Here is a 22,314-nt window from a genome sequence, read left to right as displayed (position 1 = left end):
TGCTGTTAGAGTCATGCTTGGTTACGCAGTCATGGGTGAACAGGGAGCACAGGAGGGGACTAAGCACACACCCCTGAGGGAACCCAGTGTTGAGGATCAGCTTGACAGATGTGTTGTTGCTTACCCTTACCACTAGTGGGAGGCCCGTCAGGAAGTCCGGGATCCAGTTGCAGAGGGAGGTGCCCAGTCCCAGGGTCCTTAGCTTTGTGATGCACTTGGTGGGCACTATGGTGTTGAACACTGACCTTTAATCAAATAACAGCATTCTCAAATATGAGTTCCTTTTGCCAAGGTGGGAAAGGGCAGTGTGGAGAGCGATTGAGATTGCATCATCTGTGGATCTGTTGGGGCGATATGCGAATTGGAGTGGGTCTAGAGTTTCCGGGATGATGTGAGCCCTGACCAGCCTTTCAAAGCACTTCATGGCTACCGACGTGAGTGCTACGGGGCAGAAATCATTTAGGCTGGTTACCTTTGCTTTCTTGTTTGAAACATGTAGATATTACAGACTCGGTAAGGGAGAGATTGAAAATGTCAGTGAAGACACTTGCCAGTTGGTCAGTGCAAGCTTTGAGTACATGTCCTGGTAAACCATCTGTCCCCGTGACTTTGTGAATGTTTACTTGTTTGAAGGTCTTCCTCACATCGGCAATGGAGAGCGTGATCACACAGTTGTCCGGTAAAGCTGGGGCTCTCATGCATTCTTCAGTGTTTCTTGCCTTGAAGTGAGCATAAAAGTCAATTATCCTCGTTTGGTAGACACTGGGCAATACTGGGCAGATCGCGTCTGGGTTTCCCTTTGTAGTCCATAATAGTTTTCAAATCCTGCCACATCCGAAGAGCGTCAAAGCTGGTGTAGTAGGATTCTATCTTAGTCCTGTATTGACACTTTGCCTGTTTGATGGTTCGTCTGAAGGCATAGCGGGATTTCTTATAAGTGTCCGGATTAGTGTCCCGCTTCTTGAAAGCGGCAGCTCTAGCCTTTAGCTCGGTACGGTTGTTACCTGTAATCCATGGCTTCTTGTTGGGAAATGTATGTATGGTCACTGTGGGGACGACATCGTCGATGCACTTATTGATGAAGCCGGGAACGGAGGTGGTATACTACTCAATGCCATTGGATGAATCCCGGTGCATATTCTAGTCTGTGCTAGCAAAACAGTCCTGTAGCGTAGCATCCTCGTCATCTGACCACTCCCATATTGAACGAATCACTTGCACTTTATGCTTTCATTTTTTGCTTGTAAGCAGGAATCAGGAGGATATAATTATGGTCAGATTTGTCAAATGGAGGGCATGGGAGAGCTTTGCATGCATCTGTGTGTGTGGAGTAAAGGTGGTATAGAGATTTTTTCCCCTTGGTTGCACATGTGACATGCTGGTAGAAATTAGGTAAAACTGATTTAAGTTTGCCTGCATTGAAGTCCCCGGCCACTAGGAGCACCGCTTCTGGATGAGCATTTACTTGTTTGCTTATGGCCTTATACAGCTCGTTGAGTGCGGCCTTAGTTCCAGCATCGGTTTGTGGTGGGAAATAGACGGCTACGGATAATATAGATGAGAACTCTCTTGGCAGATAGTGTGGTCTACAGCTTATCATGAGTTATTCTACCTCAGGCGAGCAATACCTCGAGACTTCTTTCAAATTAGACATCGCACACCAGCAGTTATTGACACATAGACACACACCCCCGCCCCTCGTCTTGCCAGACGTAGCTGCTCTGTCCTGCCGATGCACTGAGAAGCCAGCCAGCTCTATATCCATTGCGTTGGACTCATTAAATAAAAAAATATTGTCCAGTTTGAGGTGAGTAATTTCTGTTCTGATATCCAGAAGCTCTTTTCGGTCATAAGAGATAGTAGCAGCAACATTATGTACAAAATGAGTTACAAACAATGCGAAATAACAAACCAAATAGCACAGTTGGTTATTAGCCTGTAAAACAACAGCCATCCTCGCTGGCGCCATTCTATGTTTTATAATGTTATCTATTGTTTATTGCCCCTCATTATCATTATTTGTATGTTTTTTATCTTGTGAATTGAACTGACATGAATATCCCAAAAACACACAAATTGACTAGTGTGAGGTGAAGATACAAAGTCATTGTATCTGTGTGATGGGGTGGGATACCCACCATGCAGACGCAGTTCCTGCAGTTCTCTGGCTCCACCCACAGCTCTTTGTCTCTGTAGTCCACACCGTTGGCACTGCACGTCCTGTCACAGCGGCAGCCCTCCAGCTGGGTCAGCCTGGACTCTGCATAGTTCAGCTGGAGACTCACACACAAGCACACACAAACGCACACACACAGATACATACACATCATAGTCCATTTCAATATTGCAGCACTATAGTCCACTTCAACCAGCAAGAAGAGCAAGAGGACAAAAAAATGCAAGAACAACTGGCTACACAGAGAAATTGACATTGGTGTTTGTTTAGCCCCCGGTGTTTCAGAATTAAATCCATTATTAATTTCTAGTTGTCCTACCTTTATTCTACACTCTACAAAATTCTGGGAGGTTTGGATGACCCAATTGCTGGGTTGCAGCCATTATGTCACTTAGTTGGGTTGTTTTCTTTAAAAATATTAAGGTTGGGTTGTTGATGCTGGCTTATTCATTCTGGTTTGTTGAGATATGACACTTTTGTAACTTTAATGAGGCTTACACGTGTATGAGTTCTTTAAGAGCTTTTGCATTTTGTACCATTGTGTTACATTATGTAAAAATGAATGTTATTAATGTTATATTAAAAGATTATAATGTGCAAAAATATTGAAGGGAAATATTAATTTGTAGTGTACAAACGTAACATTTTCTCTCACGGGTGGCAAAATAATACATTTCTGAAAGCCACGCCCATAATAGGTCATGCCTCCTGAAAATAACCTATGGAATACCTTAAAAAAAGACACAGCTGCTAGGTGAACTCAGCATGAAAAGTGAATATAAATCCAGCTGATAGCTAAATTAACAAATTTTGGGGTAATACAAACAACCAAATATGTTGGGTTATTAACGCAAACCAACTGGCTTGGTCAAAATAACCCACTGTGTGCTCTGTTCAATTTCTACCCAGGACCAGCATTTTCTGGAGTGTACCCTCAGCATATAACTTACTAACACACAGTGCTTATGAAAGAATGTGCTCCAATGATTTAGGTTAAGTCCCAAAAATGGGCAATGGTCAAAGTAGTGCACTAAAAAGGGAATATGGTATCATTTGGGACACAAGCACATATTTTGTATTTATTTATTAGGAATGACCATTAGATGCGGCCAATGCAGCAGCTACTCTTCCTGGTTCCCAAACACATTAAGGCACTTACATTACACATTAAACAAAATATAAAACAGCACATCATATAACATTAATACACCATATTCAACAATATTACATTGCACGTGTCTGTAGAGTGCATGTGCTACCGTGTGTGTGCGTATGCGTGTCTGTACCTGTGTGTGTTTTTTTTCACAGTCCCCGTTGTTCCGTAAGGTGTATTTTTATCTGTTTTTTTTATCTGATTGTTCTACTTGTATCAGTTACCTGATGTGGAATAGAGTACCATGGCTGTATGTAGTACAGACCGCATGTATTTTGGGGTATGCATGGGTGTCTGAGATGTGTGCTAGTAGTTTAAATTGACAGCTCGGTACATTCAGCTTGTCAACACTTCTTACAAAAACAAGTATTGATGATGACAATCTCTCTTCCACTTTGAGCCATGAACGATTGACATACATATTATTAATGTTAGCTCTCCGTGTACACATATGGGCTAGCCGTGCTGCCCTGTTCTGAGACAATTGTAATTTTCCTAAGTCCCTGTTAGTGTCACCTGTCCACACAACTGGACAGTAGTCCAGGTGCGGCAAAACTAGGGCCCATAGGACCTGCCATGTTGATAGTGTTCTTAAGAAGGCAGAGCAGTGCTTTATTATGGACAAACTTCTCCCCATCTTAGCTACTGTAGTATCAACATGTTTTGACCATGACAGTTTACAATCCAGGGTCACTCTAAGCAGTTTAGTCACTTGCTAAATTTCCATATTATTCATTACAAGACTTAGTTGAGGTTTAGGGTTTTAGGGTTTCCCAAATACAATGATATTAGTTTTGTAAATATTTAGGACTAACTAATTCCTTGCCACCCATTCTGAAACTAACTGCAGCTCTTTTTGAAGTGTTCCTTTAGCCTCATCCCTCTCAACCATACAATTTTTACTCCAAGGTGTCTGAACAGTTTTAACAGTAATTTTCTTCTTGGGTGCATGCTTATTAGTAACTGGAATAAAGCAATTTCATAAATGTGTCAAGTGCAGCGTCTGGTTGTTCCTCATTACGCACCACAGACCAGAAAATATTATTTACATCATCAACATAGGAATCACTACAAAACTTCTTGTATGACCTATACACTTTGATTTTCCTAGAAATGGCTACTATTTGTGATCACTAAATCCGATGGATTTGGATACTGCTTTAAAGCAGATTTATACAGCATTAGTAAAGATATGGTAAATTCCTGTTGATGATTTCACCGGGGTAAGTTGACTGATGGCTAGCTAGCTATATACATGTCGAAACAAGACTCCACTATGCAAGAAACCATTTCCCTTTACCGTTTACACCTTCAAACAATCTAGAAAGAAATGAAAAATATTGTTTATAAAGTTGCTTTTAGTTGCTTGGTTTGCTAGCTTAACAGATACGGAATTAATTTTTAAACGGCTGGGTTTATTGGTGTTAAAATGCACCAGTTCTGCTATTTTGGACCCCCAGGCTGCTGATGTCATGCAGCCTGTGTTTTTTTTGTTTATACTTTTTCATAATGGCAACAAGTTTAATGTCAGACGACAATAGAATGTTCATGATGTCACTGCGACAACTTTATATAGGCATGTCGATAGAAGTAGTATAAACCAGTCTTTAGTCTAGTCTTTGGTTGTACACTACCGTACTCACAACTTAGCACATGCAGTGGTGGAAAAGGTACCCAATTGTTACATGAGTAATACATGAGTAAAAGTAAATATACCTTAATAGAAAATGACTCAAGTTAAAGTGAAAATCACCCAGTAAAATCGTATGTGAGTAAAAGTAAAAAAGTATTTGCTTTTAAATATACTTAAGTATCAAAAGTAAATGTGATTGCTAAAATATACTTAAGCATTAAAAGTATAAATCATGACAAATTCCTTATATTAAGCAAACCAGATGGAACGATTTTCTTTTTTATCTTTTTTTTACGGCGAGCCAAGGGCACACTCCCACACTCAGACATAATTTACAAACAAAGCATTTGTGTTTAGTGACTCAGCCAGATCAGATGCAGTAGGTATGACAAGGGATTGTCTCTTTAAGTGTATGAATTAGACAATGTTCCTGTCCTGCTAAGCATTCAAAATGTAACTGGTACTTTTGGTGTCAGCAAAAATGTATGAAGTAGAAAGTATATTATTTTTTTTCTGGAATGTAGAGGAGTAAAAGTAAAAGTTGTCAAAAATATAAATAGTAAAGTACAGATACCCCCCAAAAATGACTTAAGTAGTACATGAAAGTATTTTTACTTAAGTACTTTACACCACTGTGCACATTACCTCACATGTGAATCCTTAAAGATATGGGTGGGGCTTAAGAGGATGTGAAAGAAAATGAATGGGTGTAGACAAAGAAGAGCTTTTCAGTAGGTGTACCAAAACATTCAAGGGCCATTTTCTAAAAAGTAGGGTTACAAGTTTATCAACTTTCAAAGCAGAATTACTTTCCCATGTGTTCCTCAACTGCAGTGAATGATATACAATCTGAGTCTCTACTTTTATCCAATGTAAAAAACTATTTCAAATGTTGCTACATAAGACTGAATCGAGGTGGTCGGTCACATATTACTACAACCGTATTTAACATGAGTTCCTCTCTTAGCTTTACAGGAATGTGGTTCTGAATGTAGACCACAATATCGCATTTCTGTAAATGTTATCACAATGTATTGCTACCACTTTATCATCAGTGGTATTATCTAAGTGAGTTTCAGAGATAGTCAGAATATGAATGTCATCTGTTACTAGCACGTTTAAAAAAAATGTATTTAACCTTTACTTAACTAGGCAAGTCAGTCAAGAACAAATTCTTATTTACAATGATGGCCTACCCCGGCCAAACCTGGACGGTGCTGGGCCAATTGTGTGCCGCCATATGGGACTCCCAATCACGGCTGGATGTGATTCTGCCTGGATTATTACGTTATTGATTTTGTGAACCTTGTTTCTAAGGCTACATATGTTAATGTGGGCTATTTATGCCACTTTTTGGGATGATTTACTGTTTTTAATGCTTTACTGGGTAGTTTATCAGAAATATACATGCTAATTTCTTTTAAATTTGAACTGATAGTGCAGGATGAGCTGCACACTTCCTACTAGGTTACACCTCCTCAGTGCTAACAGTATAACTCTGGTTCATAGGCACATTATTATTGCATACAATATCTGTAGGATCAACAGAGGCATTCAGGGCAGTTAAGGGGACATCAATTAAAAAATTAGTTAAATTTTCGCCTAAAATGACATACCCAAATCTAACTGCCTGTAGCTCAGGCCCTGAAGCAAGGACATGCATTTCTTGGTACCATTTGAAAGGAAACACTTTGAAGTTTGTGAAAATGTTATAGGAATGTAGGAGAATATAACACATTAGATCTGGTAAAAAATAGTACATCATCTTTGAAATGCAAGAGAAAAACCATAATGTATTATTCCAGCCTAGGTGCAATTTTGATGTTGTCCACTAGATGGCAGCAGCGCATGTACAACATTTTAGACTGTTCCAATGAACCAATGCATTTCTGTTCAAAACGTTGTATCACGACCGACCAAATGTGCCTAATTTGTTTATTATTAACTTTTCAGGTTCAAAACGGTGCACTCTCCTCAAGCAATAGCATGGTTTTCTTTCACTGTAAAAGCTACTGTAAATTGGGCAGTGTTGTTAGATTAACAAGCATTTAAGCTTTCTGCCAATATCCGATATGTCTTTGTCCTGGGAAATTTGCTTGTTACTTACAACCTCATGTAAATTGCATTAGCATAAATTAGCTCAACCAACGCAGGGGACCCACCAATCCTGAAGAAGTTAAATTACTTACATTTTATCTTCCAACGCCCCTGGGATAATGTACATTTGCTGCAGCATTATGACAACTAAGTGACACAATGATAGGGATTAACTGAGCTGATCTTGGTCATTGATGCCATTGTCTCAACACAGTACTGAAATGCGTGGATAGAGTCCAGGGGCCAAAATTATTTGGATGGACTCATTCTTGTAGAGCATCTTCTGTTCCAGAAAGTGTCAAAGTAATCTATAAACGTGAATCCAGCAGAGCTACAGTAATCTTTTAGCCAGGTGTATAATGCCAGTATCCTGCTGAATCTTTCACACCCGCAGCCTAACAACGGTAAATAATAATTGGCAGATTTGTGGAATCTTTCAGTGCTAAAATCAGTTCTTCAAAAAACATTTTCAGAAGTTCCGAGCTAGCCCTCCTAATGTTGTTTGACCCTACACGGATGACGACAGCATCAGTTCCTGGCATCTGTCGTCGAACGGTCGGAAGCAGCCTTGTAATGTCCTGTAGTTGTGCTCCAAGGATAGCACATGGTTTTTGTAGAGGGAACAATGATGTTTCTAACCATAGAACAGCCGATGATGACAGCTGCTGCAATGGCTGAGGAGGTCCGGCCATTCTTTGCCTCAAGTGTTTTTGCAAACCCCTTGAGGACCGAAGGGCGGTGGGGCCCAATGGACCCGAACCGTTTTTAGTATCCATCGTGGATGATGAATGGGCAGGAGCCTCAGACAGCCTTACGGACAGATGAGGATGGGAGCTCTGAGGATCGCAGGTAACTCCGGATCCGATCTCGAATCTGAAGCCTCCAGGGAAGAAGGTGAAGCTGTGTCTGGTCTAGGAGGCCCCCAAAGCCAGAGGACGCTGTTTGACTTCCATATCTCCATGGCTGGTTGGTTGGATTGAGAACAAGAACATCCACCAAGCCATCCAGGAGCATCCTTCTAGCTCCATTCTCCAGGGAAGGGGGAGACCCCTTCAAGGAGGGATCCCTGCAGAGTACAGGCCAGTCGGCTGTGGAGAGCCGACACGGCAGTGACACTTCCACCAGGCCAGAACGGGCATCCGTCTACTGGGGTAGAAGAGAAAGTAGGAGGATGTGGATTCTCCAGTAGCTTATATAGGTTCACTACTTGTTTGCTAAGAGTAGCCAATTCATCCCTGTAGTCCTTTGCAAGCAAAGGAGAGAGTTGCTACATTGAAAGTTTGGGCAGTCCACATTGTCCCGGAATAAAGCAAAATAATCACAGCTCCTGCAGTGTTTTAAATGTTTGTTAGCATCCTCCATTTGAGGCTGCTGGCTAGCTAGACTAGATAAGCCTCCATGTCTCTCCTCCATCACACAATTCATTGTAATTCTTGTCAAATTTGAGCCATGCACTTTGGATACAGGAGCTGTCAAAAAGCACATTATTTGAAACACAATTTCAAAATAATATGGTGATGCTGCAAGGCCAAGTTCAGTATTTTGCAACTTGATGTTAGATAGTTCCTCACCCTGGAGTCCCCTCAGTCTATGGAGGAACTATCTAACATCAAGTTGCAAAATACTGAACTTGGCAAAATAGTGAACTAACATTACGTTTTTAAAATTCGGATCTTCCTGTTTTACGGGACAACTACAGGCTGGCTTCCATAGCACCAGCATCATAGGTGTATGATGGGACATACCGTGTGTGTGTGTGTGTGTGTGTGTGTGTGTGTGTGTGTGTGTTTGTGTGTGTGTGTGTGTGTGTGCATGAGTAGCATACGTGCATGAGTTTGTACTCAGGGAAAATATATTGAAGCCGGAATAAAATAGACTACACTTGCAGTATACTCAAGCCAAGATATGACATGCAACAATATTGTCGAAAAGTGTGTGTGTCATCCATTTCATGTCATCAACAGCACAAAACATGCATATAGGCTCTGAGTAAGCTCATTTGCAACCCCTCCAATCTCTTTCTCTCTCTCACACACACACACACACACACACACACACTGCTAATTCATGCATGGAACTTCTATTCTCAGCTCACTCTCCTGACACTGCATATTATACAGCTAGCCGGGCACCAAGAGGTTAGCAATTATTCATCCACCACCTCCATCACCCTCTTCCTTTTCATCCCTCTATCTCACCCTCCCTCGTTCATAGCCACGAGGGGAGGAAAGTGCAATTTCTACACGCTGCGTTGCTGTGTAAGCAGGGAAGTCAGACAGGCTATGCCCCAAATGCCACCCTATTCCCTATATAGTGCACTACTTTTGACCAGAACCCTATTGGCCCTAGTCAAAATAAGGAATAGTGTTTCAATTGGGATATTGACCAAGTGAGAGCTTCGGGTCTATTATAATGAATAAGGAGGCAGTTATTTACATTGGGATGATTCCAAGCCTAGGTCTGGCTGGTGGGCTGTCCTTGCTTCACACACACACACACACACACACACACACACACAAGAGCACACACACACACATGCTTGAGTGTCGTGCTGAGAGGAACATCATGTTCAGCCCCTGTTAGTGTCCCACAGGGCCAAGACGGCTGCCATTTAATGACACCACTGTGACCTCTGATCATACCTACCCTGTGTGTGTGTGTGTGTCTGTTGTATGACCTCTGATCATACCTACCTGCCCTTTGGAGAAGGAAGAGAGGGCTTTGATTCAAGGCTTTGTGTGTGTGTGTGTGTGTGTGTGTGTGTGTGTGTGTGTGTGTGTGTGTGTGTGTGTGTGTGTGTGTGTTTGTGTGTGTGTGTGTGTGTTTGTGTGTGTGTGTGTGTGTGTGTGAGCGTGTTCATGTTCCCAGACTAAGGTCTCTCAGGTAGAATGTTGGGACATAAAGCATCACACCACATCACTTATAAGGTCGCTTGTTTGAGGTTAAAGTTTTTTTTGAATGGGTGGTCACTCTCACCTTTAGGGTCATCTTGGCCAGCAACTCCTGAAGGTCCATGATGCCTTGCACCAGGCTCAGGAAATCACTGCATGTCGGACAGGCTCAACAGGAGAAAAGGATGGACAAAGAAAGACAGGAGTGGGAGAGGGGATAATAGAGAAAAGGACAAGAGAAAAGGAATGAGGTAGAGAGGAGGCAAAAGAAGAGAAAAAGAGAAGAGGTACATTTATACAAATTTTACTAAAACATTGTTGCTCAAAATATAAGATGATAACCAAAGCTATAGAACATTTTGTGATTGAACTCATCACCTTGCACTTCCTATCTTGCCACGTGGCAAGGATTGTGGGTAATTTTCTTTTTTTGTCTTTTACACAATGTTTTATGCATGTTTGAAGAAAGAAAAGTTGACTTCTATAATAATATTAAGCAGCTTGTTGTCCTGTATCTAATAGAGCTGTATTGGCTTCTCGGGTGCGGCGCGAGTACTGGTTCACAAAAGTATCGATGAGGGGAGTGACAGACTATGATTGCATGCCTTATTGATCAGCGACAGAGACAGTAGTATCGCCACAAGTGCACAACACAAGCCCTGCATCTTCAATTGTTTGACAATAAAAAGGAGGGAGGGAGAGAAAGAGAGAGAGGGAGGGAGGTTTGAAAATGTAATTTAAATGACAGAGAAGACAAATGGAAACGGTGTGTGTGTGCCTGCGTGTGTAGGTGTGAGAGAAAGAGGGAATGAGAAAGAGGGAAATGAGGGAGAGAGAGAACAGAAATGGAGTTCCACTGGCTAATGATGAGAGATTAATAAGAGTGACAGAGACTGGAGTATAGCTAACGAGACATTATAGGATGCCAGCTCCACTTTCTCTCAGGACCTCTTCACCTTTCAGACAAAACGAAGAAGAGGACAATTGTATTCATTACTATCAATTGTATTCATTACTATCTAAAAAGCTTAACTGATCCTAGAGTAGGACTCTTACTTTTATAAATAGGTGCCCAGAGCTAAGGGTAGTAACAGTTACTATACTTACTGCGATTAAGGTTGGGACATTGTGTGATGTAGCCGTTTGGAGCAAAAATTAATTTGACGTCCTGAATGGTACCCTGTGAGGAAGGTGAGAAAGAAAAAGAAAAAGAAGGAGAGAGAGAGAGCGAGAGAGCGAGAGAGAGAGAGTGAGAGAGAGAGAGAGAGAGAGAGAAATATAAAAATTGAAGGGCTAATAGTGACTAATAAGAAACTGCATGGGTCTAACTGGTGGTAACAGTTTTATTTGATTACTTTATTATTTAATGCCAAGTCATCATCTCATCTCTATAGAGCTGCTCTCTGAGTAAATAAGGCATACTTCAAAGTAAATAAGGTATACTTTTATGACTGCTGAATACCAACTATCAATCATTTAGATATGTATTTTCAGGCTCTCAAAAAAACTCTTTCAATCACTCTCGATCGAGCGTTCTCTCTTCTCTGCTCCCTAGAGTTCACAGGAGGTTAGTCCCCATGTCTGCTCCGCACAGAACGGACAAGTTTAAGCAGCTGTGCAATGAATTATGGTCAATGTAGTTAATTACCACATTTTCTGCGCTAAACTATGTAGAATATTGTCCTACTACTCCCTACTACATAAATCAGATTAAGCTTGAACTGTGCTATCTCTACAGAAACGGCACATTGAGGTCACAGAAAAAAAAAACATAATTAAATGAAATTCAAATAATTGAACCAACTTTGGTCAATTATTTGTTTAAAAAACAAAAAATAGCAGAAATGTTGGTTAATCACTCAGCACTAGTGTATGTATTTGTGTGTGTGTGCAGGGGCGGGCGGCGGTTCGTCTGTGTGTTAGTCACTGTGATGGTCCAATGTGGTCTCAGAGCAGTTCATATTATTCTGTATATAAATCCGAGACACTTAATTTATACTGAACAGAAATATAAACACAACATGGAACAATTTCAATGATTTTACTGAGTTACAGTTCATAAAAGGAAATCAGTCAATTTAAACAAATGCGTTAGGTCCTGGGCATGGTTGGCCTGGGAGGGCATAGGCCCACCCACTTGGGAGCCAGGCCCAGCCAAAAATAATGAGTTTATCCACACAAAAGGGCTTTATTACAGACAGAAATACTCCTGCCCGGGTGGCTTATCTCAGACAATCCCACAGGTGGAGAAGCCAGATGTGGAGGTCCTGGGCTGGTGTGGTTACACGTGGTCTGTGGTTGTGAAGCCGGTTGAACGTACTGCCAAATTCTCTAACACAACGTTGGAGGAGGATTATGGTAGAGAAATTAACATTCAATTATCTTGCAACAGCTCGGGCAGGACATTCCTGCAGTCAGCATGCCAATTGCACACTCCCTCAAAACTTCTGTGGCATTGTGTTAATTTTAGAGTGACCTTTTATTGTCCCCACCACAAGGTGCACCTTTGTAATGGTCATGTTGTTTAATCAGCTTCTTAAAATGCCACACCTGTCAGGTAGATGGATTATCTTGGCAAAAGATAAATGCTCACTAACAGGGATTTAAGCAAATTTGCACAAACAATTTGAGAGAAATAAGCTATATAATAAGCTATTTGTGGATGTCCATCATCCATTTAGTATGATATTTTACGAATTACAATTCGTATGATATGTTACAAATTGCAATTGTTTCAATATGTTACAAATTCCAATTTGTACAATATGTTACGAATTTTCAATGATATGCTACGAATTCCAATTTGTTGTGGCTAAGGTTAGCCAGGTGGGTATGTGGCTAACGCTAATGTCATATAGCTCTATGGGTTAGGGGTTAAGGTTAGGGTTAAAGTTAGGAGTTAGTTTAAATGGTTAAGGTTAGGATTAGGGGAAGGGTTAGAAAAAATACTAAGTAGTTGAAAAGTGTCTTAAAAGTAGTAACTAAGTAGTTGCAAAGTTGTTAATTAGCTTAAATTGTCCATGATGAGACTCAAACTCGTAACCTTTGGGTTGCTAGTGTAACAGATTAGCTTGTGTCCCTCTCCTCGCCCCTACCTGGGCTCAAACCAGGGACCCTCTGCACACATCAACAACTGCCTCCCATGAAGCATCGTTACCCATCGCTCCACAAAAGCCACGGCCCTTGCAGAGCAAGGGGAACAACGACTTCAAGGTCTGAGCGAGTGATGTCACCGATTGAAACGCAATTAGCGTGAACCACCGCTAACTAGTTAGCCATTTCACATCGGTTACACTAGATGTTCACGTTATGCGCTCACCCATCCACCCCGACCAACCACCCTCCCTTTGTTTTGCCTTAAGTAAAATTCCATCTCATGTAAGCATACCATACACATTAACCTCAGGAGGCTGAAGTAATTTGACTTGACACTCAAAACCCTCACAAAGTTTTACAGATGCACAATTGAGAGTATCCTGTCAGGCTGTATCACTGCCTGGTACGGCAACTGCACAGCCCACAACCGCAGGGCTCTCCAGAGGGTGGTATGGTCTGCCCAACACATCATCGGCGGCAAAATACCTGCCCTCCAGGACACCTACAGCACCCGATGTCACAGGAAGGCAAAAAGAATATCAAGAACAACAACCATCCAAGTCACTGCCTGTTCACCACGCTATCATCCAGAGGGCGAGGTTAATAATATTGACATATTTTGCATTTCTCATCTCATAGGTATTCTGTGTTCTGTCCTATTCTACTGTATCTTAGTCTATGCCGCTCTGACATTGCTCTTCCAAAAATGTATAACTTCTTAATTCCCTTCCTTTACTTTAGATTGCGTGTATTGTTCGATATAACTTGATAGACATTATTTCACTTGCCACACCCTGATCTGTTTCATCTTTCTTTTTGCTTGTCTCCACCCCCTCCAGGTGTCACCCATCTTCCCCATTATACCCAGTGTAATTATACCTGTGTTCTCTGTTTGTCTGTTACCAGTTTATTTTGTTCGTCAAGCCTAGCAGCAGTTTTCCCCTTGCACTGGTCTTTTTCTAGTTCCTGTTTTCTAGTTTTCCCAATTATTGACCTCTGCCTGCCCTGACCCCGAGACTGCCTGCCGTTCTGTACCTTATGGACTCGAATCTGGATTACTGACCTCTGCCTGCATTTGACCTGTCATTTTGCCTACCCCCTGTTCTGGTAGTAAACTTGTGTTACTTCGACACTGTCTGCATCTGAGTCTTCTCCTGAAACATGGTAGTACAAACGGGCCTTGACTGACCCAGCAGACTCAGACCAGCTCCACAAAGCTGTCTCCCTGCAAGAAGCCACCATACGACAACATGAGGAGTTACTTCAATGTCTTATGGAGGGACTACATACCCTGACAGAACACCATGACCAGGCGTTTGATACATTGCTGGAGCAATTCTACAGATTCCTCACTTTGCAGAGGGTCACACCCGTTATCTCCCAGCCTACCCCACTGTCCCGAGAACCCTGCTTACCTCATCTGGAGCGCTACGCTGGAGATTCCGGATTCTGATGGGCTTTTCTCCACAAGTGCTCCCTCATTATCGAGTTGCAGCCATCTTCGTTCCCCTCGGACCACATGAGGAGAGCGTACATCATAACCCTGATGTCCGGGAGGGCGTGGGAACAACAGTCCGCCATCTACCTCAGTCTGGAGGAGTTTGTGGAGGAAGTTCGGAAGGTGTTTGATTCTACTTTGTCTGGGAAAGAGGGTGCTCATAAGCTGCACCAGCTATGTAAAGACTCCTCTAGTGTGGCGGCCTACGCCCCTTCCCAAGGTTCCATTCACGTTCCCAGCTGCTGATCGAGCAACACCATTTCATCGCAGCTTGCATCTTTGTACCATCCTGACCCATCCCGCCAATTCGTGGTGGAGGCCGATGCTTCGGATGTTGGAGTGGGGACTGTTCTTTCCCAGTGTTCTGCCCTGGACCTCAAGTTACATTCCAATGCCTTCTTCTTCCATTGCCTCAACACCACGGAGAGGAACTACAATGTGGGGAATCTTGAGCTTCTTGTGGTGAAGATGCCATTGGAGGAGTGGAAGAACTGGCTGGAGGGGGCAGAACATCCGTTCATTGTGTGGACAGACCACAAGAACCTCAAATATCTACACGCCGCCAAGTGTCTCAATTCCAGGCCAGCTAGGTGGGCCCTGCTTTTCACCCGGTTCAACTTCTCCCTCTCCTACCGACCAGGATCCAAGAATGTTAAGACTGTATATACTATAGCCCTGTGGCTACACCCCCGGAAGCCGAGACCATCCTTCCCATCTTCTGCTTGGCGACGGCACTTGGCTGGGGAAAAGGGAGGCAGGTTCATGAGGCACAGCGTTCCAGATAACCGGATGTTTCTTCCTGACGCTGTCTGCTCCTCAGTCCTGACTCCTCGGTCCTTGCTTGCCATGCGGGCTCCCATTGAACCTTGGCCTTTGTGCAACAATGCTTTTGGTGGCCTACCATGTTTCCTGACGTCTCCATGTTTGTCGCTGCATGCACAATCTGTGCGCAGAACAAGACTCCCCAGCAACCTCTGCCTGTTCCTCACTGTCCCTGGTCTCACATATCGCTGGACATTGTCACGGGTCTCCCCCTGTCTGATGGCAACACCAGTTTTCCAAAGCAGCCCAATTCATTTCACTCCCCAAATTACCCTCTGCCAAAGAGACGGCCCAGTACGTCGCTGTCGTCGTACCTTCAGGTATCGACAACCGGACCGCCACCGGTATCGTCTCGGGCAGATGGTATGGCTGTCCACCCAAGTTCTGTCCCTCCGGGTTGATTATTGTCCCATTCCCCATCTCCAAGATGCTGTTCGTCTTCTTTTGCCCTGTAACCTCCGTATACGTCCCAATTTTCATGTGTCTAGGATCAAACCAATCTCACAGCCATTTGTCTCCGGTTTCTAGGAAACAAATAACATCTGCTAAACACGTGTACAGTTGAAGTCGGAAGTTTACATACACTTAGGCTGGAGTCATTAAAACCCATTTTTCAACCACTCCACAAATTTCTAAATGTCTTAGTTTTAGCAAGTCGGTTAGGACATCTACTATGTGCAAAACACAAGTATTTTTTCCAACAATTGTTTGCAGACAGATCATTTCACTTTATAATCCACTGTATCACAATTCCACTGGGTCAAAGTATACATACAGTAAGTTGACTGTGCCTTTAAACAGCTTGGAAAATTCCAGAAAATTATGTCATGGCTTTAGAAGCTTCTGATAGGCTAACTGATCATTTGAGTCAATTGGAGGTGTACCTGTTGATGTATTTTAAGGCCTACCTTTAAACTCAGTGCGTCTTTGCTTGACATCATGGGAAAATCAAAAGAAATCAGCCAAGACCTCAGAAAATAAATTGTAGACCTCCACAAATGTCTGGTTCATCCTTGGGAGCAATTTCTAAATGCCTGAAGGTACCACGTTAATTTGTACAAACAATAGTACGCAAGTATAAAAACCATGGGATCACGCAGCCGTCATACCGCTCAGCATGGAGACACGTTCTGTCTCTTAGAGATGAACGCACTTTGGTGCGAAACGTGCAAATCAATCCCAGAACAACAGCAAAGGACCTTGTGAAGATGCTGGAGGAAACAGGTACAAAAGTATCCACAGTAGAAAGGAGTCCTATATAGACATAACCTGAAAGGCCGGTCAGCAAGGAAGATGCAACTGCTCCTAAACCGCCATAAAAAAGGCAGATTTTTACGAGGGTTAAATGTCAGGAATTGTGATAAACTGAGTTTAAATGTATTTGGCTAAGGTTTATGTAAACTTCCGACTTCAACTGTATGTGATATAATTTTATTAGAATTTTATTTGTAATATACATCTACAATGCATTCATTAAGCTTGAATGAGAGCAACACCTGTGTCACTTTAGAGAAAGACCTCGGCAAGAGGAGAGATGAACAACAGAGTAGATCAAACGTGCCCACGCACACAAACACACTACCGGTCATGCTCAACTCTGGCTTTGTTGCTGGCACACACATAGAAACACATGCCACAGCGAATAATCAGACAACATCAGTGATGAGTGTGGAATGGAAGTGAAAGTGTTTGGCCAGTGATGTGGCTGTCTGTCTCTTGGGAGTTTATGGGAGTCCTGACCATACATTGCCTCTATTGATCAGCAGCTAATACAGCCTGAAGCGAGAGAGGGAAGGGTGGAGGGGAAAGAGGAGGATGTTTGTAAGAGAGAGCAAGAAATAGAGAGAGAGGGGGTGGGGGTTGGGGGTTTGTACGGAAGAGAGGGAGAGAAAAGGAGAGCTAAAGGCCACACAGTGCCTCGACAACCAAGACACCTCAGGCAAAGGGGACATTCCCTCGCCAATGCGATGCGTCTATTTCAATTAGCTCTATATTATACACTGCTCAAAAAAATAAAGGGAACACTTAAACAACACAATGTAACTCCAAGTCAATCACACTTCTGTGAAATCAAACTGTCCACTTAGGAAGCAAAACTGATTGACAATAAATGTCACATGCTGTTGTGCAAATGGAATAGACAACAGGTGGAAATTATAGGGAATTAGCAAGACACCCCCAATAAAGGAGTGGTTCTGCAGGTGGTGACCACAGACCACTTCTCAGTTCCTATGCTTTCTGGCTAATGTTTTGTTCACTTTTGAATGCTGGCGGTGCTTTCACTCTAGTGGTATTATGAGACGGAGTCTACAACCCACACAAGTGGCTCAGGTAGTGCAGTTCATCCAGGATGGCACATCAATGCGAGCTGTGGCAAGAAGGTTTGCTGTGTCTGTCAGCGTAGTGTCCAGAGCATGGAGGCGCTACCAGGAGACAGGCCAATACATCAGGAGATGTGGAGGAGGTCGTAAGAGGGCAACAACCCAGCAACAGGACCGCTACCTCCGCCTTTGTGCAAAGAGGAGCAGGAGGAGCACTGCCAGAGCCCTGCAAAATGACCTCCAGCAGGCCACAAATGTGCATGTGTCTGCTCAAACGGTCAGAAACAGACTCCATGAGGGTGGTATGAGGGCCCGACGTCCACAGGTGGGGGACGTGCTTACAGCCCAACACCGTGCAGGACGTTTGGCTTTTGCCAGAGAACACCAAGATTGGCAAATTCGCCACTGGTGCCCTGTGCTCTTCACAGATGAAAGTAGGTTCACACTGAGCACATGTTACAGACGTGACAGTCTGGAGACGCCGTGGAGAACGTTCTGCTGCCTGCAACATCCTCCAGCATGACCGGTTTGGCGGTGGGTCAGTCATGGTGTGGGGTGGCATTTCTTTGGGGGGCCGCACAGTGTGCTCGCCAGAGGTAGCCTGACTGCCATGTAGGTACCGAGATGAGATCCTCAGACCCCTTGTGAGACCATATGCTGGTGCGGTTGGACCTGGGTTCCTCCTATTGCAAGACAACGCTAGACCTCATGTGGCTGGAGTGTGCAAGAGGAAGGCATTGATGCTATGGACTGGCCCGCCCGTTCCCCAGACCTGAATCCAATTGAGCACATCTGGGACATCATGGCTCGCTCCATCCACCAACGCCACGTTGCACCACAGACTGTCCAGGAGTTGGCGGATGCTTTAGTCCAGGTCTGGGAGGGGATCCCTCAGGAGACCATCCGCCACCTCATCCGGAGCATGCCCTGGCGTTGTAGGGAGGTCATACAGGCACGTGGAGGCCACACACACTACTGACCCTCATTTTGACTTGTTTTAAGGACATTACATCAAAGTTGGATCAGCCTGTAGTGTGGTTTTCCACTTTAATTTTGAGTGTGACTCCAAATCCAGACCTCCATGGGTTGATACATTTGATTTCCTTTGATAATTTGTGTGTGATTTTGTTGTCAGCACATTCAACTATGTAAAGAAAAAAGTATTTAATAAGAATATTTCATTCATTCAGATCTAGGATGTGTTATTTTAGTGTTCCCTTTATTTTTTTGAGCAGTGTATGCGGAGACTATTAGATCACAATGCCTCTTCGGGGTAATAGTGTAGCCCTACCGTAGACAATATGTGCATCATACAAGATGATTGATTCATGTAGAAGTGAATGCAGACCTTCTGGCAAATGATGAATGCAATGTCTCTGTTCGAGTGTGTGTGCATGAGTGCATGTGTGTTCGTGCAAATATGTGTGTCCAACTCGTGGAAATTCCACTCTTGACCACTGGGGGTATAAGGCCCTCTCCCTTCCTTGATTTGGCAAATCTGGCCACAACTCCATTTTGCTCCTTTTTGCCTACAAAGTTCAAGAGAGAAATTCCTGTGGTCAGGTCTGTAATGTTGGTCTGACCAATCATTCTCCATGCTCCATGACTGTTTTCATCATGTGGACTGCAATACGTTCCGGGACACCTCTGGGAATAACATCAATGAATACACCAAAAATACACCAAAATACATAGATGATCTGATACCGATGGTGTCTTCAAAAACTTACCCAGATCAAAAATCTGAACAACCCGACAACAACCCGGATCAACAATCCCAACATTTCGGGAAACTGAAGGAGAGATATGCTGCTTATCATAAGGTTTTTCTTTTCGTTTCTTAGTCAAACTTGTGTTCTTTTTTTTTCTTTGTGTTCTGGAACATAGCCCCGTCTTTCATTTTTGTTCATTGATTTCACCTGTGTTCCTTTCTCACCTGGTCTCATCAGCTCCCTATTTAGTTCAGTTATTTCTGTTTGAATGGTTGTGAGGTATTGTTTGTTTTTGACTTCCTACCTGTGGTTGACCTTTGCCTGCCTGTGACCACAATTCCTGCCTTCTGCGAAGGCGTAATAAACATCTGCCGCGCACTGCGCTTGAAATATTATTGATATCTCATTGACTCTTGAACCTCAGAAGACTGAAGAAATTTAGCCTGTCCCCAGGGGCCCTCACAGTGTTATACACACGCACCATTGAGAGCATACTGTTGGGCAGCATCACAGCCTGGTACGGGAACTCCACCACAGCTGACTGCAAGGCTCTACAGAGGGTGGTACGCTCAGCCGAACGCACCATTGGTTGCACACTGCCTGCCCTCCACAGGACACCTACAACACCAGGTCTCCCTGGAAGGTCAAGAACATCGTCAAGGCCCCCCAAACCTCCTGAGCCATGGCCTGTTCTCCCCGCTTCCATCACTCAGACACAGGCAGTATAGGAGCATCATGACAAAAACTGTCAGACTGGCCAATAACTTCTACCCCCATACCATCAGGTTGCTGAATAGCCAACACTAGGCAGCTAGCTACCTGCTCCCCCTGTCCCCCTTCTGCCTCAGGACTGCCTACCCCCTGTTTCCCCCCTAATGACATTCCCTCTGGGACACTCTTCCCCACCCCCATGGACATTTACCCTGCCCCTACACCACAATGGACATGTATCATTGTCACAGTTGTAAATATGTATATATTATTATTGTTTCATTCAGTTCTCTTATTGACCTGCATTGTCACTGTGCCCTGCAATTAAATCTGCAACCCTGTGCAAGAGACTAATAAACTAATCTAATCTCTCTATCTCCTCCTCAACAGTATTTACTCTGCCTCCACCCCAATGGAGATTTATTTATTAATCACTGCCACAGTTGTTAATATGTACATATTGTGGCGTACAGCAGGTCAGCCACCAGGGGGAGACTCGTCAAGGCCTGATGACAGACGGAGTACACATCACTAGGCAATGGCTACATCTGCTGGACGTGCCAGGTCTCGATGGGCTCTCCAGCCAGGACTAATTGGGGTTGATTGGGAGTTGGTGAGTAATCAAGGGCTGATTGCTCACCAGCTGCACAAGTCCCATAAAGCTGCCAGAAGAGCAGCACACAGGGGAGAGAGTGGGGGAAGAAAGGACTCCTGTATAGTTGGAGACGGTTACAGAGGTAACAGGAGTGAGTTCAGTTTTTGATCCCCACAGGACACAGCAAGACCTGGAGCCAAGAACACAGAATCCCGGAGAGGATCTCAAGTGGGAGACCTATTATTTTCTTTTGAACTATTATTTTAATAAACACCTTTGAAACTGAGCTAATCCTACTCTGCCTGTGTCTGATCTGTGTAAGCGTTTTGACCCAACCCCCTGGTCTGCCACAATATATAGTGCTAAACTCAGCTAAAAAATAAATGTCCCTTTTTCAGTTTCCAATGCTTGTTCAATGAACCATAAACAATTTATGAACATGCACATGTGGAATGGTTGTTAAGACACTAATAGCTTACAGACGGTAGGCAATTAAGGTCACAGTTATGAAAACTTAGGACACTAAATAGGCCTTTCTACTGACTCTGAAAACACCAAAATAAAGATCCCCAGGGTCCCTGCTCATCTGTGTGAACATGCCTTAGGCATGCTGCAAGAAGGCATGAGGACTGCAGATGTGACCAGGGCAATGAATTGCAATGTTCGTACTGTGAGACACCTAAGACAGCACTACACGGAGACAGGGTGGACAACTGATCGTCCTCACAGTGGCAGACCACGTGTAACAACACCTGCCTAGGATCGGTACATCCGAACATCACACCTGCGGGACAGGTACAGGATGGCAACAGCAACTGCCTGAGTTACACCAGGAACCCACAATCCCTCCATCAGTGCTCAGACTGTCCGCAATAGGCTGAGAGAGGCTGGACTGAGGGCTTGTAGGCCTGATGTAAGGCAGGTCCTCACCAGACATCACTGGCAACAATGTTGCCTATTGGCACAAACCCACCGTCGCTGGACCAGACAGGACTGGCAAAAAGATCTCTCCACTGACTAGATGCGGTTTTGTCTCACCAGGGGTGATGGTCGGATTCGCGTTTATCGCCAAAGGAATGAGCGTTACACCAAGGCCTGTACTCTGGAGCGGGATCGATTTGGAGGTGGAGGGACTGTCATGTTCTGGGGCTGTGTGTCACAGCATCATCAGACTGTGCTTGTTGCCATTGCAGACAATCTCAACGCTGTGCATTACAGGGAAGACATCCTTCTCCCTCATGTGGTACCCATCCTACATGCTCATCCTGGAATGACCCTACAGCATGGCAATGCCACCAGCCATACTGCTTGTTCTATGCGTGATTTCCTGCAAGACAGGAATGTTCTGCCATGGCCAGCGTAGATCTCAATCCCATTGAGCACGTCTGGGACCTGTTGGATCGGAGGGTGAGGGTTAGGGCCTCACAGAAATGTCCAGGAACTTGCAGGTGCCTTGGTGGAAGATTTGGGTAATATCTCAAAGCAATAACTGGGAAATCTGGTGCAGTCCATGAGGAGGAGATGCACTGCAGTACTTAATGCAGCTGGTGGCCACACTGTTACTGTTACTTTTGATTTTGACCCCCCCCCCCCCCCCCCCCCCCCAGGG

At 43.8% G+C, this 22,314-nt stretch overlaps 1 protein-coding gene across 1 annotated transcript in view; it reads right to left on the bottom strand.

Moving 5' to 3' along the window:
• LOC110506270 (protein kinase C-binding protein NELL1) overlaps positions 1-22,314 on the bottom strand; it is a 400,235-nt gene that overhangs the window by 223,531 nt on the left and 154,390 nt on the right. Inside the window, exons 6-8 of the mRNA XM_021585706.3 lie at positions 11,058-11,130; positions 10,036-10,118; positions 2,139-2,273 (exon numbers count right to left, since the gene is read on the bottom strand). Coding sequence (XP_021441381.3) covers positions 2,139-2,273; positions 10,036-10,118; positions 11,058-11,130 — 291 coding nt within the window. The remainder of the gene's footprint in view (positions 1-2,138; positions 2,274-10,035; positions 10,119-11,057; positions 11,131-22,314) is intronic.

This window comes from Oncorhynchus mykiss, chromosome 26 (assembly GCF_057628025.1).
Source record: "Oncorhynchus mykiss isolate SJ-2025 chromosome 26, ASM5762802v1, whole genome shotgun sequence".
NCBI lineage: Eukaryota > Metazoa > Chordata > Actinopteri > Salmoniformes > Salmonidae > Oncorhynchus > Oncorhynchus mykiss.
Note: the sequence above shows the minus strand (reverse complement) of the source record. Positions and strands in the feature narration are given on the sequence as shown.